We start from the raw sequence: 15,612 nt of genomic DNA, 5'->3' as shown, positions 1-15,612 counted from the left end.
CAGATTAAAAAGTAGACAGAGAAATGACACTGGGAGAAAAAATAGGAGAGTGTGGGTGTCCTGAAAGCCAAAGGAAGTCTGCACATAAGGAAGGAAGGATAGTTCAGTGAGATCCAATGATAAGTAGAAGTGCAGTAAGATAAAGAACTCGGAATACCCACTTAGTGACTGAAAAGTAGTTAGTTACTTTGTATAACAAATTGGCCATTCTGCTTTTGAGTTTACTGATTCTAATTTTAACTTTTGTGAGTTTCTGCATTTTTTTTTCCTTTTCTCTCAAGTAAGTAATTGGGTTGGCAGCCAAACATCTTAAATATTGGCAGAAGAGAATGCCTTCTGCTTGAAAACCTCACCTTACTATTTTTTAGCAATTCTTGAAAGTTGGAGAACATGTTTTTGGCCTAGAAATCCTGATCTAAGTTGCATAATACATTCCCCAGCATGTTTTTGTTTCTTTGTTTTTAAAGACCATTTTTATGATAATGATAGTAAATAAATTATGAGTGACTGATATGATTGTGTAGTAATTACATTCCTATATAAAAGTAGAAAGCAAAAAATGGTTGTATTGTGTCCCAAGCAATTTCATGTTTGCAAAGAGCTTTAAAATAGTCTGTTGATATGAATACAAGAAAATAAACACCAAGTTTTAATAATACAAAGTGCACACATGTATTGAAATTTATTTCAATTTCAGTTACATAGAAAATTAAACGACCATTATGTTATTACATAATAACTTACATATTTCAAAATAAATGTGTGGCCTGCAGTGTTTATTGAGGCACTAAAACCTCAGACGTTGAAAATAATCATTTCAATAATAGTAAAGTACATGTTTCAAATGAATTATAAAATGACAAATTTTACTATATTTCCTGATTGTAGAAAGTAAAATTCAGTGAGTAAACTATCTGTGTTTTAACATGTGTGCTATAAAGGCATTTAAGTGATTTAAGAAAATAATTGTAGTTCTACCCATTAGGTTGCACACAAGAATTCTTATTTGAAATATAATCTATAAACTATTGGATTATGAGCAATTCCTTGATTTGAATCAATATTCGTGGAGTACATGATTAATCATTTTTATGTTGTTTCCATTGACTTTCTAAGAGTGACTTTCATAGTGCTGTTTTTAATAATTTACCTGTGATAGGTACAGTGCTAATTAGGCTTATGAACAGCACTATTTCATTCATTCAACAATAACTATAAATTCCTCTTGGGCTTCAGTTGTCATACATCTTGATACATTGCCTTTACATGGTGAAATAGGGAACTAAGGTGAAAACAAGAATATCATTTTGACTGGTGAGTTTTAACCAGAATTGAATAGGCATTGTTGTTTTGCTATGTTTGCAAGGAGCATAATTGGAAGCCAACAAAGCCCTTCCTAGAAGAACATGCAAGGTTTTGAAAAAGCAAAGAGCGCATTATATAAAGGAGGTTGATAAAACACGTGTTTAAGTTTTTACTACATGTCAGGTTCTCTATGAGCAAATGGGCAGGTAAAAATGGAAAAGCTAAAAGCAGTAAATCATAAATACAGAAACATGACTTTAAAAATCCTTAATGCAGGTAAGACTTTCTGTTTTCATTTATTGTATGTGTGATAAACGCCCTATGTTTGGTCATCATTTTGCACGAACCAAGCGTAAAATCTTTCTTTTTCCTGAATCGATGTAAACAGAGCCCAGACGGCCGTATCGAAGTCAAAGGGCAGCATGGAAGCTCATCACTGCACATTAAAGATGTGAAGTTGTCAGATTCAGGGAGATATGACTGTGAAGCCGCAAGTAGGATTGGAGGGCACCAAAAGAGCATGTACCTTGATATTGAATGTAAGTTATTTTCTTTTTGTCTGTTTATTGAAACAGCTTTTTCTGCTTTAGAAAGTATGAATTTGAGTAGGAAAATCAAAATACATGTGTAATTCATGATTTCACTATTTTTTTTTATTTATATATGAAATTTATTGTCAAATTGGTTTCCATACTACACCCAGTGCTCATCCCACTATTTAACGCAAGCTCTGGAACAAATGCGGCCACCCAAAGTCAGTTATTAGAGACATCTAGTGGATGCTGTGGGACATTTCGCAGTGCCGTGTGTTGAATGCTTTTCCATACTGCTTATTCTGAAAACTGTGATTTTCATTTTTCCTTTTTTTGCAGCCTTTAACCCAAACACAATGTACATTAAACTGCATTAGTTTTCAGTGGTTGTCAGTATCTCCTTAGAGTTTTATCTGTTTATTTCTAAGATTGATGGTCCTGTGTTTCACATATGTGGTTACTTTGTTGAGATATTTTGCGTCCTCTTAAGGTACAAAAATAGTGTTTTCAAAATGATTGAATGCATCAGCACTTATATTTTATCGAAGTAATGTTTATTGTATGGAAGTGCAAACGATGACAAGGAGAGTTGTTAAATAAATACAAGGGTTTTCATAATTTTGTGTGATTTGGGGAATATGAGGGCTAATGCGAATGCTCAATCCTCCTTAGGTCATTGCATGGGATTTTAGAATAATTTCATATATATGTTCATTAAAAAGAAAGAGTTTTTTAATATTATTTTCAATAAATCATCAATTTTGGAGGTTTTCTGATGTTGAAGATATAGCTGTCTTAGTGGGAATATATAAGATGCTCTTTTTAAATGAATTTGTGTGTGTGTGTGTGTGTGTGTGTGTGTGTGTGTGTGTGTTAATGTTAATTTATCTTCAGAGAGAAAGAGAGCAGGGAAGGGGCAGAGAGAAAGGGGAGACAGAGAATCCCAAGCAGGTTCTACGCTGTCAGCACAAAGCCCAATGCTGGGCTTGAACCCATGGACTGTGAGATCACGATCAAGTCAAAACCAAGAGTCACATGCTTAACCGACTGAGCCACCCAAGTGCCCCAAGATGCTCTTATTGATAACACATTTCTATTAGGTAATTTATAGTACATTAATACTGACAGAATATGGGGGTAACTGTGAAATAAGGTGTATTTTCTTACTGAGAATGTCTTTTGAAAGCAAATATTTTCTCAAGAACAAGCACAAATAATCCATATTATTTTCATAAATGTTCTTAAGAAATTCATGGAAAGGCCAATTAAATAATTCTAAAAAATTATGAAGGATATTAAATATGAAGGATATTAAGTAATTCTATCACAAATTACTGATTTCATTGCTAAAGTTAGGGAACCTCCAAGAAAGTCATTTTATTACTATCATACATTTTAAAAACAGAAACAAACAAACAAAAAAGCCATGATATTATTCAGGACACAAAGGAAGAAGTGATGCTGATAACTTATTTAGCTTTCTTTTCTAATACTGTTTTCTGGTATTTTCCCATTATTTTGTGTATACATATATATATCTTTTTTATGTCAACAACACTTGTAACAAATTATAAACATTTCTCCAACTTTCAACATGTCTGTTTATATTTTGTAATTCAAAATATGTATTTTAAACCAAAGTTTACTTTATTTTTTTCCTTCTCTGTAATGTGGACCAACATAAGCAAAAATTTAAGAGTGCTGAAGCTTGTTTTGTATTAGAACTGCCCAACCAGTTTAGAGAGGAAGTTTATAGAATACTTCCAGCCCCTTCCCACTGTCCTAAAAAAAGTGATAAGCATCATATTCTCTTAAGAAGACTTAATATAGAAGACTTTTTGTTTTGCGTTTTGAAAACATTTAAAAGCTTTTTTGACAGATCACAGAATTATTACGAAATCACTGCTCTAAGAGTCCAGAAAAGTGGAGCTCATGAGAAAAGAATATCGTTGATATTTCCAAAACAGGGTAAGGCAAACTGGCTCATATAGACAGTATCAGGTTAACATACCAGCACTAGGATTGGTGCTGATTAATTGTGTGACCTGCATTCCTGGAACCTCAGTTACCATTTATGTCAAATAAGAAGGTTGAAGGAAGAGATTCTTGGGGCTTTGTTATACTCAACCATTTAAAAATGCTTTGACTCAAGCATACCCACATCCCTCAAAGGTTCCCTGTAGCTTCTTCATTGTCCTCCATGCATGCCTACGTACGTGTCCAGTATGAAATAAATTAAAAGTTAAATTAAGACCTATAATTTCAGTGTCTATATTTTAAAACCTCATTGAAAAGAATTTTAAAAAGCCATACTAGGTCAAACCTTGGTTCTTTTCATTAAGCTCTTTTAAGATTCGGAATCAGTACTGAGTGATTATGGACACAAAATGAATAAAATGGAACTCACGCTTTATTAGAACACTGGGGTTGACAGATTTAAATCAAACCTCAACTTAAATTCAAATTTTAAAGTGATAAATGGAGAAAAATATCAAGATAATGTGAAACACTGGTATATAATGATGTGAGATTTTTAGTTATTACTGATTTCAACTAGGTAGAGAATAATGGGATATACACAAATGATTGTGAACTGCAGTATGAATTGTATGTTCTTGTGAACTTTTAAGAACGTAAATACTTTAATACAAAAAAAAAATAACCCCCAAATACTCTGGTTTTCAACGACTGATGTAATAAAGTACAAGTTGATTTTGGTCACAGATGTATTTCCTCTTTGCTTTAAAGTTTTAGACATTGGTCAGCCTGTTTCATTTTTCTGAAGTAAATGTTTAGAATACAGCTTATGAGCGAATTATATAGTATCTCTTATTTAGATAGGATAAAAAAAAACTTGCTATGTAAAAGAATGTTTTGACAATTCTTTGAACATTCCTTGAGGTTGTGGTTCCTGTCTTGTTGATGAGAAGCTGGCTAGGTAAATCTATTTTAAAAATAATAAAATAGTTTTTTTCATCTCTTAAATCATTCCTTTAAGATATTTTTTATTTCATTTTGTTGAAACTGAGTTTGATAGCTCTTAGAGCACGTCATCATTTTTTGCTTTTTAAAGCAATTTTGAGTGTTTAATTTTATTCTTTTTTAGTGGAAATAATTAAAAATATATATATCCTCTGTGGACAATTTTACTGAAATAGAGTTGAACTGTAGTAAAACGCCAATACATAAAAGGCAAAATGTGATCAGTTTTGACATATGTATGTGCCCTCAAATCTATCACAATAAGCTAAACAAACATTTACATCACCCCCAAGAGTTTTCTCAAACTCCTTTGAAATGTATTTGCCCTTCCATTCTCTTCCCCAGGCAACTGTAAATCTACTTTCTATCATAATTTAGAGACACTTCCAGAACTTTTTATATATGGAAGCATACAGTATTATGTTAATTTTAACTTTTTACTAAACACTTTCAGTCAGTATGCATTGGTACACATATGATGCAAAAATTTATAAGTTGTTCCTGTCTGTGCATTGTATGATTGAAACAGAGTTTATGTATTTAGTCACCTGTTGATGAGCATTTGGTTGTTTTCAATTTGAGGCGATTATGAAAAGCCTTTGTGAACATTTTTGAACATCATGTGGACATATTTCTTCTTTTTTCTGGAATAAATATGTTTCTTTGAAAAGCAAAAGGTTTTAACTTTGCTCAAGTCCAACTTATCAAATTTGACTCATGTGTAATGTAATTCATGTTCCATCTAGGAAATCATTACCTAACCTAAGGCCACAGAGACTGATGTCTAGGCTTTCTTCTTATTGTTATATTGCTTTACATTTTGCATTAAAATCTATGATCTATTTTGGATTCTTTTTGTGGAGTCAACATATATTTTTTTTTCATGCCTACATCCAAATGATTCAGCACTTTTTATTGAAAAGACTTTCCTTATGTTAGCTAAGGATTTACCATATTGTTGATTTTACAAAATATTAGTTTGGGGCTTTATCATTTTATATTCTTTATCATAAATCTATTTTCTAGTTTGTTGATTTACATTTTATTTCCATTCTATATATTATGGTCTTGCTTTGGTTTTTGGCCATACATTCTTAAAGTGGAATATTAGGTCATTTACTTCAGATATTTCTTATTTTCTAATATAACCATATAAAACTCTAAATTTTTCACTAAATAATACTTCAGTGCAACCTGCAAATTACGATATGTTGTATTTTTCTTGTCATTAGTTGAAAATATTTCCTAATTCTTCTTGTGATTTTATCATTAGTCCATAGTTATTTATAAGTGTTTATTTAATCTCCAGATATTTAGTATTTTCCTAGATTTCTTGCTGTTATTTATTTCTTCATTCAATTCTGTTTAAAATTACCCCCTTATATGATTGGTATTATTTTTGATTTATTGAGATTTGTTTTATGTCCCAGCATATGATCTATTTTGGTAACTACACAGTGTGTATGGAAAGCACATGTATTCTGCAGTCATAGAATGCTGTGTGTTAGAAATACCAATCAGATGGAGGTAAGTGATAGTCTTATTTAAATCTTCTATGTCTTTATTGACTTTCTTTGTATAGCTGTTTTATGAGAATGAGAGGTGTTAAAATCCTCTACCATGACTGTGAACTTTTCTCTCTCACTTTCCTCCTGTTGATTTTTGTGTCATGTATCTTTAGGCTCAGTGAGGCCTTGCACGTTTACAGTTTGTATATTGTTTTAGTTTTCTATTTCTTCTATAACCAGTGACCACAAACTTAATTGCTATAAGCAACACAAATACGTTACCCTTCAGTTCTGGAAGTCGGAGGTTCAAAATGATTTTCACTGCAATGAAAAGTCAGTAGGGCTGTGTTCCTTTGTGGGGATTGTTTTCTTGTCCGTTTCAGCTTCTAGAATCTGCCCACATTTTTTGGCTCTTGGTCCTCTTCCATCTCTAAAGCCAACAATGGCAGATGGAGTCTCTCTCACATCACCCCACTCTAATTCTGCTTCTTTTCTCACATCTTCTCTGTCTCTGGATTTCCTGCCATTACATGAGACCCACATTGGATAATCTAGGATATTCTTCTCAATTCAACATCTTTAACTTAATCGCAGCTGCAAAGTTCCTGTTGGAAACAAAGTTCCTGGTGTAACGCGCTTATAGGTTCCGCAGATTATGACGTGAATATCTTTGGGGGATAGGTCATTATTTTCTCTCCCACATAGGTCTTCCTCATGAATTCTTTCTTTTACTTTCTCCACTAATCATTTGACTTGATGTATTTTACCTAATATTCACATAACTACTCATACCTCCCTTGGCTTACTGCCTGTACACCCATTTTCATTTGCTTACTTTCCATCTACTTATATTTTTATATGAAATAAAAATGTGCCTTTTTAAGCAGCATATGACCGAATATTGCTTTTTCATTCTTTGTGTCAATCTCTACCTTATATTAGAATATTTAAAGTAAGGATGAGCAATAAATGAGCCAGGTAATAAATATTTCAGATTTTCCTGAGCCTTAAGTGGTACTTGCAAACTATCTTAAAGACTTGTGCATTTCTTTCTTACAAATAATTAAAAATGTAAAAACCATTCTTAACTGTAAGAATACATATATGAGGTCCTTGGACTACATTTTGTCCATGGTTCATAGTTTGCCATAGTTCATGCTTCAGACTTTAACTTTAATACTGTTATTGATACAGTTTCATTTAGGTGTACAATTGTGTTTTCTGCTTTTTCCTCTGTTATTTTCACATTCTGTTCAATTTTTCTGCATTTAGTTTGAATTATATGAGATTTTGATATTTTAATTTGTATGTTGGCAACATGTTTTTTGTTTTTGTTTAAGTGATTCTCTAGGAATTATAATACAAAAACCCAACATTTCACTGTCTACCTAGAGTTAATATTTTGACACCTTATGTTAAATAGAGAAACTGCAACCATATCGTTCCTTTTACACCTGCCCACCAGTGAGCTTTTTATTGCTGATTTCATATATGTTACATCTACATTCATTGATCTCAGCATAAATTACGGTAAGTTTTGTATTAAAGGGTCATAAATATTTTTAGGAACTGAAGATAATATAAAATACTTTCATTTACTTAGCCATTTTGCTCTTTCTTCACCCTTAAATATCCAAATTTCTTTCTGATGTTATAGTCCTTCAGCTGTACGTATTTAACTATTCACTGTTCTTTAGATTAATCATTTTTCCTGTTTTCTCTTCAAATTAACTGATCTTTATTTCACCATCTCCTTTCTGTTCCTGAGCCCAATCAGTGAGTTCTTTAAGATATTAATTTTTTCCTAAATTTCTAATTTTGTTCTGTTTTATATTTTCTGTTTCTCTGCTGACATTTTTTAAAATTCTTATTCATATTATGTCTGCTCTCCTTTATCTCATGGAGCATCATTAGAATAGCCACTCCAGTATCTATAAATCTAAAATCTGGTAGAGTCAACATCTGTGTCATCTTGAAATGCATTTGTTAATTATCTTTTCCCTTAGAATTGATCATATGTTCCTGGTTCATTGAATGTAAAGAAATGTTAGATTGAGTCCTGGATACTGTAAATATTATGTTGTGCAGACTCTAAGTCTTTTGACAACCATCTGGAAAAAATATATTAAGCAGACATTCACTCCTAAGTTCTGTGTTGCCTCCGGTAAGCAGTGACTCAAATCTCAGTTAACTTCCTAAAGACTTTGCAATTCAAGTTTGTTCCTGTTCCATGCATTCAAAGCTCAGGGTTTAGGCTGGCTTTTATGGTTTTATATGCAGAATTATGGCCTCTCCTTCTGTGAACCCTATTTGGGATTCCCCCTCACTATTCAACTTATATTGGCTTCTTCCAAGGTACCACTGTACTTCTGGACAGATTTTAGCTCCAGAATCAGGGTGAACCTCCTCAGCTATGGTGAAAAGGAAGTGGGAAACTAATTTTAATTTCCTTCCACAATCTCCTTGATTTTGTTTACTCTGCAGAAGCCTTAGGTAGTGGTTTTTATGACTGTTTTTGTCTTTTTGTTTAATGTGTCATCTCTCGAGCCTTTAGTTATTACCCTTAGGCGAGATGGACAATCACACATTTATACTGCCATTATGGAAACAGAAATTTATAAATATTCTATTTTTCATACAACCTTAAACTATAAAAATATTCGGTATCCCTAGTTTCTGGAATTGACATATGAATGTCTTAGTTTCAGTTTTGAGTTGTTTTTAGTACATTTCTTTCCTTCACTTCTTTTCCAAATTTCATTTTTTTTACGTTCTCAAATAAAACACTACACTGATCAAAGATTGTTTAAAATGCAAAGTCCTAAGAAAAAGTTGAGTTTTCGTTTTCCCATTCAGTATATTGATCTTCTGTTCAGTCAATTTCATTTATCTACGCAAACCTTAATCATCCTGGAAAGTGTATTAGGTTGTCCATTTGTAAATCATTTCAGATTTTAAATTAAGATATAGGAGAGCTTTACCTGAGGTTTAAAGTTAGATGTTCAGAGTTTTTAAGAAATTAAGAGCATTTAAGAAAAATGCTTAAAATTGATGAAAATGATGGTGGAAAACTCTTTTATGATAAGTTCTGTAAGTATGCTAGTGAAAGATGAATTTATATGTAAGTAGAAATTAGCATAATTATTAATTTTAATCTCCTTAATTGCTAAAGTTTAGATATTACCCTTGATATGCAAATAGAGGAAATGCCACAATGTTATCATTTGTCTACAGTTAGCATTATTTTGAGGTAGAATGTTAAATGATCATTTGGAAATTATAACCATGGTCATAATTTAGTTAGGCAGCCTACTTTTCATTTTCAATGGTCATCTTTGTAATGTAGTGTAATTGTATTATGAAATTTGGAACGTTTCTTACATTTATGACACCACTATTGTAACAAATCCTATATGCTTTCATATTAGTAGAAGTTTTGATTGGGCATTGTACCAATAACAAATAATAAAACTACCTAATAAGCTTATTTCTTGGTAATTAAAGCCTGGGTTGTTATAAGATAGGATATTTTACTTAGTAGCTAATTTATACTAGCAATAAAACTTTTAGAACCTGACATGCAAGGCCATGAGAAGTTATTGTTGTAAATAAATATTTATAAGTTATAAATGGTAAGAATATTTTTATCTGCATCTTTAAATCAAAACAGTGTAGAAACCTTGAAAACACAAAAGCATTACACAGTGTCATAAACCACCGACCAGAACAATCTGCACTGCCTGATTCAAGCTGGTACCGTATACTCTTTCTAAGAGTGAGTCAACAAGAATCAAGCCCTTTATAATTCATACCAACCACATTTGCTGTAATAACACTAAACTTAAGGTGTTTAGGAGATTAAACCTCCTTTATATAAAATTCAAAACCTCTTTTATATGTTATTTTAACAGATTTCTTGGGTTCCTGCCAGTTCACTTTCAACATTTCAAAGGCATTACCCCTTACTAAGAAACATAGGTTGAACTAAAGTTCCAATTTATAGATCAAAGGAGATAACAGGCATGTGATATGTGGTTTAATAGAATAAGCACTGATTACATAGTACATTTGGTAAAAAATAGAATATCATTAAGTTTTGTGGCTATTGAATATTACCTATTAATTAGACTTAATTCTTTTATGTGATAGATTTAATTTAACAAATGATAACAATACATGTTAAGAAGTATTAAATTTTTCATTTACGTTTTTTCTCATCCACCTCTTTGTACCTGCTTTTATCTCTTGTCAGACATAATAGCAATTTTTACACGCATTTTATCTTGTAGTATATTAGTGTTAGCAATATCATAAACCTTTTAAAGACATGACAACATTAATTATTTAATCTTATAACAGACTCATGTTACTTCCATATTTACATGTATTCCATAGAATTGATAAATCTTTGCTCTATCAGATAATTCTTTCCTTACATTTTACAGTCTCTCAAGGTAACAGTGATTCTAGTAGCTTGATCTGTTGCATGTACAGGATGAGGTAGATAATATGTGACCAGGATTTTAACATTTAAAAATTATCTTAATAAACACCTTGAAATTAGAAAACCTTCTTAGTCACAGTAGACACACACATATATCTGTGATTGAAATCTTGTCTTATGACCTTAACTTTTACACTCACCATAACACCGAGTTTAATATAGAGGTTAAAAACGAAGCTCATTTGTAGAAATCAGTTGGTTCTAGTGCTATAACCACTATGATCATTTCAAGGACAGTGTCTGAGAGAAATGTAAAGCTTATCTCTATATGCAGGAGATAAGAACAGAATATTAAGAGAAAAAGGTGAAAAACCTTTTACTGTTCAGCTGTATTTTTTTTTAACCCAAACTTAACATGTACCCCTTGGGAAAATTTGAAATACCACGCTCCTTATGTAAAGCTGCTATCAGTTATTCTAGTCTTATCACATTTCATCTCTCTCTGACAGGTATCATTTGATTCAAATCAAATCTTATTGTTCAAATGTACTTTAGAGATTGCGGTAATGAAAAGTTGTTCAGGAACTTTAGGAAATATCCAACCCTTGAGAGGACAAACCTTAGAAATGAACAAACAAGTTTCAAACAAAGAAATAAAAATAGCCACATTGTATAGCTACTGGATTTGTCACTGCCTCTTGGCACCTGCTTAACTTAGTTATCCAGAAGTATCAAACTCTACCTCCAGTTTGTCACAGCTTGCTGTCCTTCCTTTGGATTGAAGACTTTGCCCCAGGAATTACAATTCTCACTAGCAAGTGAGTGTCTTAATTTGAGCTGCTATAAAAAATAAATATATCATAGACTGAGTGGTTTAGACACAAGCATTTATTTCTCACCATTCTGGAATCTGGAAGTCCAAGATCAGGATGCCAGAGTGGCCAGGTCATTGGTGAGAGCTTTTTTTTCTGGTTGTGTCTTTACACGGCCTCTCCTTGGTATATGCACACAGAGAGAGACACCTCTTATCTCTTCCACTTTATTTGAGGGCATTAATCCCGTGATGGGATTCTTCTCTCATGATTTCATCTGTGAATTCTCAAAGGGCCCACCTCCAAACTGTGTCTTTAAAGACTAGGGCTTCAATCTATGAATTGGGGAGGCATAGGGAGGATACACATTCAGTCCATAGCAGTGAGCTTTGTGGATTTAACAGAAAGGACCATGTCACAGATGGAACTAATGCAGAATTTCACAGAGTGAAGCTGCCCACAAGACCTTGTGGCAGACTGTTTACAAACAATTTTAGTTGGTACAGGCTGCTATAACAAAGTGCCATAGATTGGGTGGTTTATAAACAACAGAAGTTTATTTTGCATGGCTTTGGAGTCTGTTAAGTCCAAGGTCAGTGAACCAACATGGTGGGGTTCTGGTAAAGATTGCTGGCTTCTATTTCTATCCCCATAGGATGGAGAACAGAGCCCAGGAACAATGCTCTCTTCTGACTCTTACAGGGTACTGATCGCATTGTGAGAACTCCACTCTTATGACCTCATCTACTCCTCATCATCTCCCTGAAGCCACACTTCCTAATACCATTATATTGGGGAGCAGAGTTGCAACATTTGAATTGGGGAGAGCACAAACATTCAGTTCATAACAATGCTTCTCCACTTTCCTCCTCTTCCCTAGGATGGAGATTTACCTTGTTGGATTTATTACTTTATACCTTAGTCCATAATAGCATGGCCACCAAAACTTATGATATTGATTCTTGAGAAAGGCGGGTAAAACAACTCAAATCCAACCAGCCAGAACTCTGTGATCATTAAATCCTTTAATCCTTGGAATTCTATTATTTAATTTCGGTGGAGCAGTGGCAAGGACAAGTTTTTCCTAATATTATCCATGTATTGTTGATAACCTATCTATTGACTTAAGCCAGCTTTTGTTTGTGATGATTTAAGCTAGATAGTAGTTTTATAATATATTGGGCTTTACTAAAACAATATTTGAATGTCATAGTATTAGCGGCTCTCCTTAAATTTTAATGAACCTGCTGGAACTAATCCTAAGACATTGGTTATTTAAATTATCAAAACTTCAGTTTCCTGATTTGTGAAGAGGAAGAAATGGATCTAAATTCATTATTTTACGAATTGAAGCATACTGAGGTTAGGATCTTAATTACATCTATTTTCACTCAACAGTATTTATCAAGCATGTCCTACAAACCAAGCACTCTTCCAGGTGTTGGGTATAGAGCGAGCAAAAATGACTTTGTGAACTTTACATTCTAGAAGGGAAAACAGATAATAAACAAAACAAAGTAGCAAAATATATAACATGAGAAACAGTGAAAAGAGTCAATGAGAACTAAATAGAGCAGTGCAGTGAGATACATCAGCAGCTAACGCCACCATAATCATACATAATAAACATTCCAGAACTCAGCAGCGCTATATAATAATAGTTCTCATGCTCAACTGCAATCAGCTGACATAGGCAGGCTTTCAGTAGGGAGCCTTGTGTCAAGCAGCAATCCTTAACTCCATGCTGTGGGTCCAGTAACACTTGTCACCAGGCAGAAGAGGTGACCCCTTACAGGGAGGAAGCCACCTCATGGTGATGGCAGAGGCACAAGAGAACAAACCCCATAATGGGAGCTTGATTTCAAGTGCTAGCTCATGTCACATCCAAAAAGTCATGTGGCTAAGACTATCATCACTCCAGGATGGTAATGCGCTCCTATTGAGAGGGCTTCGGGAGCAAATATGTGCTAAATAAAATAAGCTATATCGGAAGTACATGCCCATGAGTACAAGATAATTTTAAAGTAATAATCGGGTTTGTGAATCCTGATTACAGGTTTATTTACATTTTTCTCTCATTTGCTTCGAACTTGCTTGTGTCATCACATATTGAATAAGAAAAAACAACATAATTTTCAATAAATTTTTTAAAGATGTTAAAGAAGTAAATGGTATTTTTGTATCTTCATTTAACAACCCTTATAATAATCACTCAGGTTAATGATATTTATTGTATAACAGTAGAAATAGTGTATTATTAGTGCTTTTCAAATGCAAAATGATTGAAGGGATATACAAATATTGCAATATATTTAGGAAGATGAGATCTACTTATATGGGTCAGCATAGAAAGTATCATAAAATAACATATAATTTAATGCAATTGTAATTAAAAATGTGTCATAGAGACTATACAAATGAGCAGTAACAAAGAAAAAACAAAAAAATCCTCTTAGAAATGTAATATCATCACAATATTTTAAAGAACTATAGTATCATCACAATATTTTAAAGATCTAGAAAGGAAGGACCAGATTATACTGGTTCTGCATCCATACCATTTCAAAAACCTATGTGACTCACTTGACTTACTATATTTACTCACATAGATCACTTTATTTCATATGATTTGGGTCATCCAGAGTGAAATGTCCTGTGTGCTCTCATATTGCTGATAAGAAAAACTGTTTCTGCCCCTCTGATGCTTGTTAAGAGCAATTCACTCTTTAAAATATTTTTAGCACTCTTGGTATCTTAAAATGCTTCCTCTGTAGCAGGATTTCAAATATTACTTGTTAGATACAAGTAATTCAGTGATTATCCTGTTTGTTTAGGAAATCTTTGATTTATCTTGGGCTTGATAAAAAGTCTTCTAAGATTATAAGAACAATTACCAATGTAGTCAGCCTAATACCATAAAAGGTATTCTATTTTGAGATACTTTTATTTTTTTCTGTGATTTTCTCAAACTTCAATGTGATTAATTTTTGCTCCTAGTAGTCATGAGTCATCAATGCTAACAATTGATTTAACCATTTTTCTTGCCTTGAGCAGCATTTCACATTGTGATTGCTCATTTTAATTATTTTTTGGAAAGATTGTTATTTTACATTTTTATACAATAATAAAAATTAGATATATAGAATTCCAGATCACAGGCTCATAAACCAAGATAATAATTTCACTTGAATATGTACATATTTATTTTTAAATTTTATTTCAAATTGTTTGGTTTTGCACAGTGAAATATTATTTCCTAGAATGAGTACAAACGTTTCCACTATAATGTAATATGCACAAAACCAAAGCCAATTATTTCTAATATCCCTTTTTCTAAAGTGGGGGGAGGGGCGCCTGGGTGGCTCAGTCGGTTAAGCGGCCGACTTCGGCTCAGGTCACGATCTCACACTCCGTGAGTTCGAGCCCCGCGTCGGGCTCTGTGCTGACGGCTCAGAGCCTGGGGCCTGTTTCAGATTCTGTGTCTCCCTCTCTCTGACCCTCCCCCATTCATGCTCTGTCTCCCTCTGTCTCAAAAATAAATAAACGTTAAAAAAATTAAAAAAAAAAAGTGGGGGGAAAAAGAAATAAAGAAAAGAAAAGAAAACACATATTTTCTGATTTTCCAAAAACTCTCTGGGAAATCCCAAAGATATATTTCTATGTAGTAGATATCCTTAAATCTTAACTTTTCCTGTAAATTTAGTGTTTTATTTTGGAAAAGCAAAATCAAAAGCACTTTCACTAATTTATTCACTTAGCTGAATAAAAATTGTAGGCGACTGAGAAGCAACTTGGTTACCTATTTAATAAGATTTACAATAAAACGTTTTAAAATAAACATAAAAGGTAAACAAAAAAATGCTTCATTAATTAAATCTTTGCTATGGGTATTTTTTATTTATACTATGGTTTACAATGTGTTCTTATTTCAACGTTATTTTCATTTAATTTCTCTACTTCTTAAATCCATTAATATTATAAAACTGTTGATTATTTGTAATGTTATAAAACTGTTGATTATTTGTAAT

The 15,612-nt window shown here is 32.7% G+C and overlaps 1 protein-coding gene across 3 annotated transcripts in view; it reads left to right on the top strand.

Moving 5' to 3' along the window:
* Window positions 1-15,612, top strand: part of NCAM2 (neural cell adhesion molecule 2) — a 521,094-nt gene that overhangs the window by 381,607 nt on the left and 123,875 nt on the right. For all 3 annotated transcript variants that reach the window (XM_040484139.1, XM_040484138.1, XM_040484141.1), the window contains one exon: window positions 1,694-1,844. In XM_040484139.1, the coding sequence (XP_040340073.1) occupies window positions 1,694-1,844 (151 nt within the window). The remainder of the gene's footprint in view (window positions 1-1,693; window positions 1,845-15,612) is intronic.

Source organism: Herpailurus yagouaroundi, unplaced genomic scaffold (assembly GCF_014898765.1).
Source record: "Herpailurus yagouaroundi ecotype Mexico unplaced genomic scaffold, PumYag 162, whole genome shotgun sequence".
In the NCBI taxonomy this organism is placed as follows: domain Eukaryota; kingdom Metazoa; phylum Chordata; class Mammalia; order Carnivora; family Felidae; genus Herpailurus; species Herpailurus yagouaroundi.
This window is presented reverse-complemented; position numbering and strand designations above follow the sequence as displayed.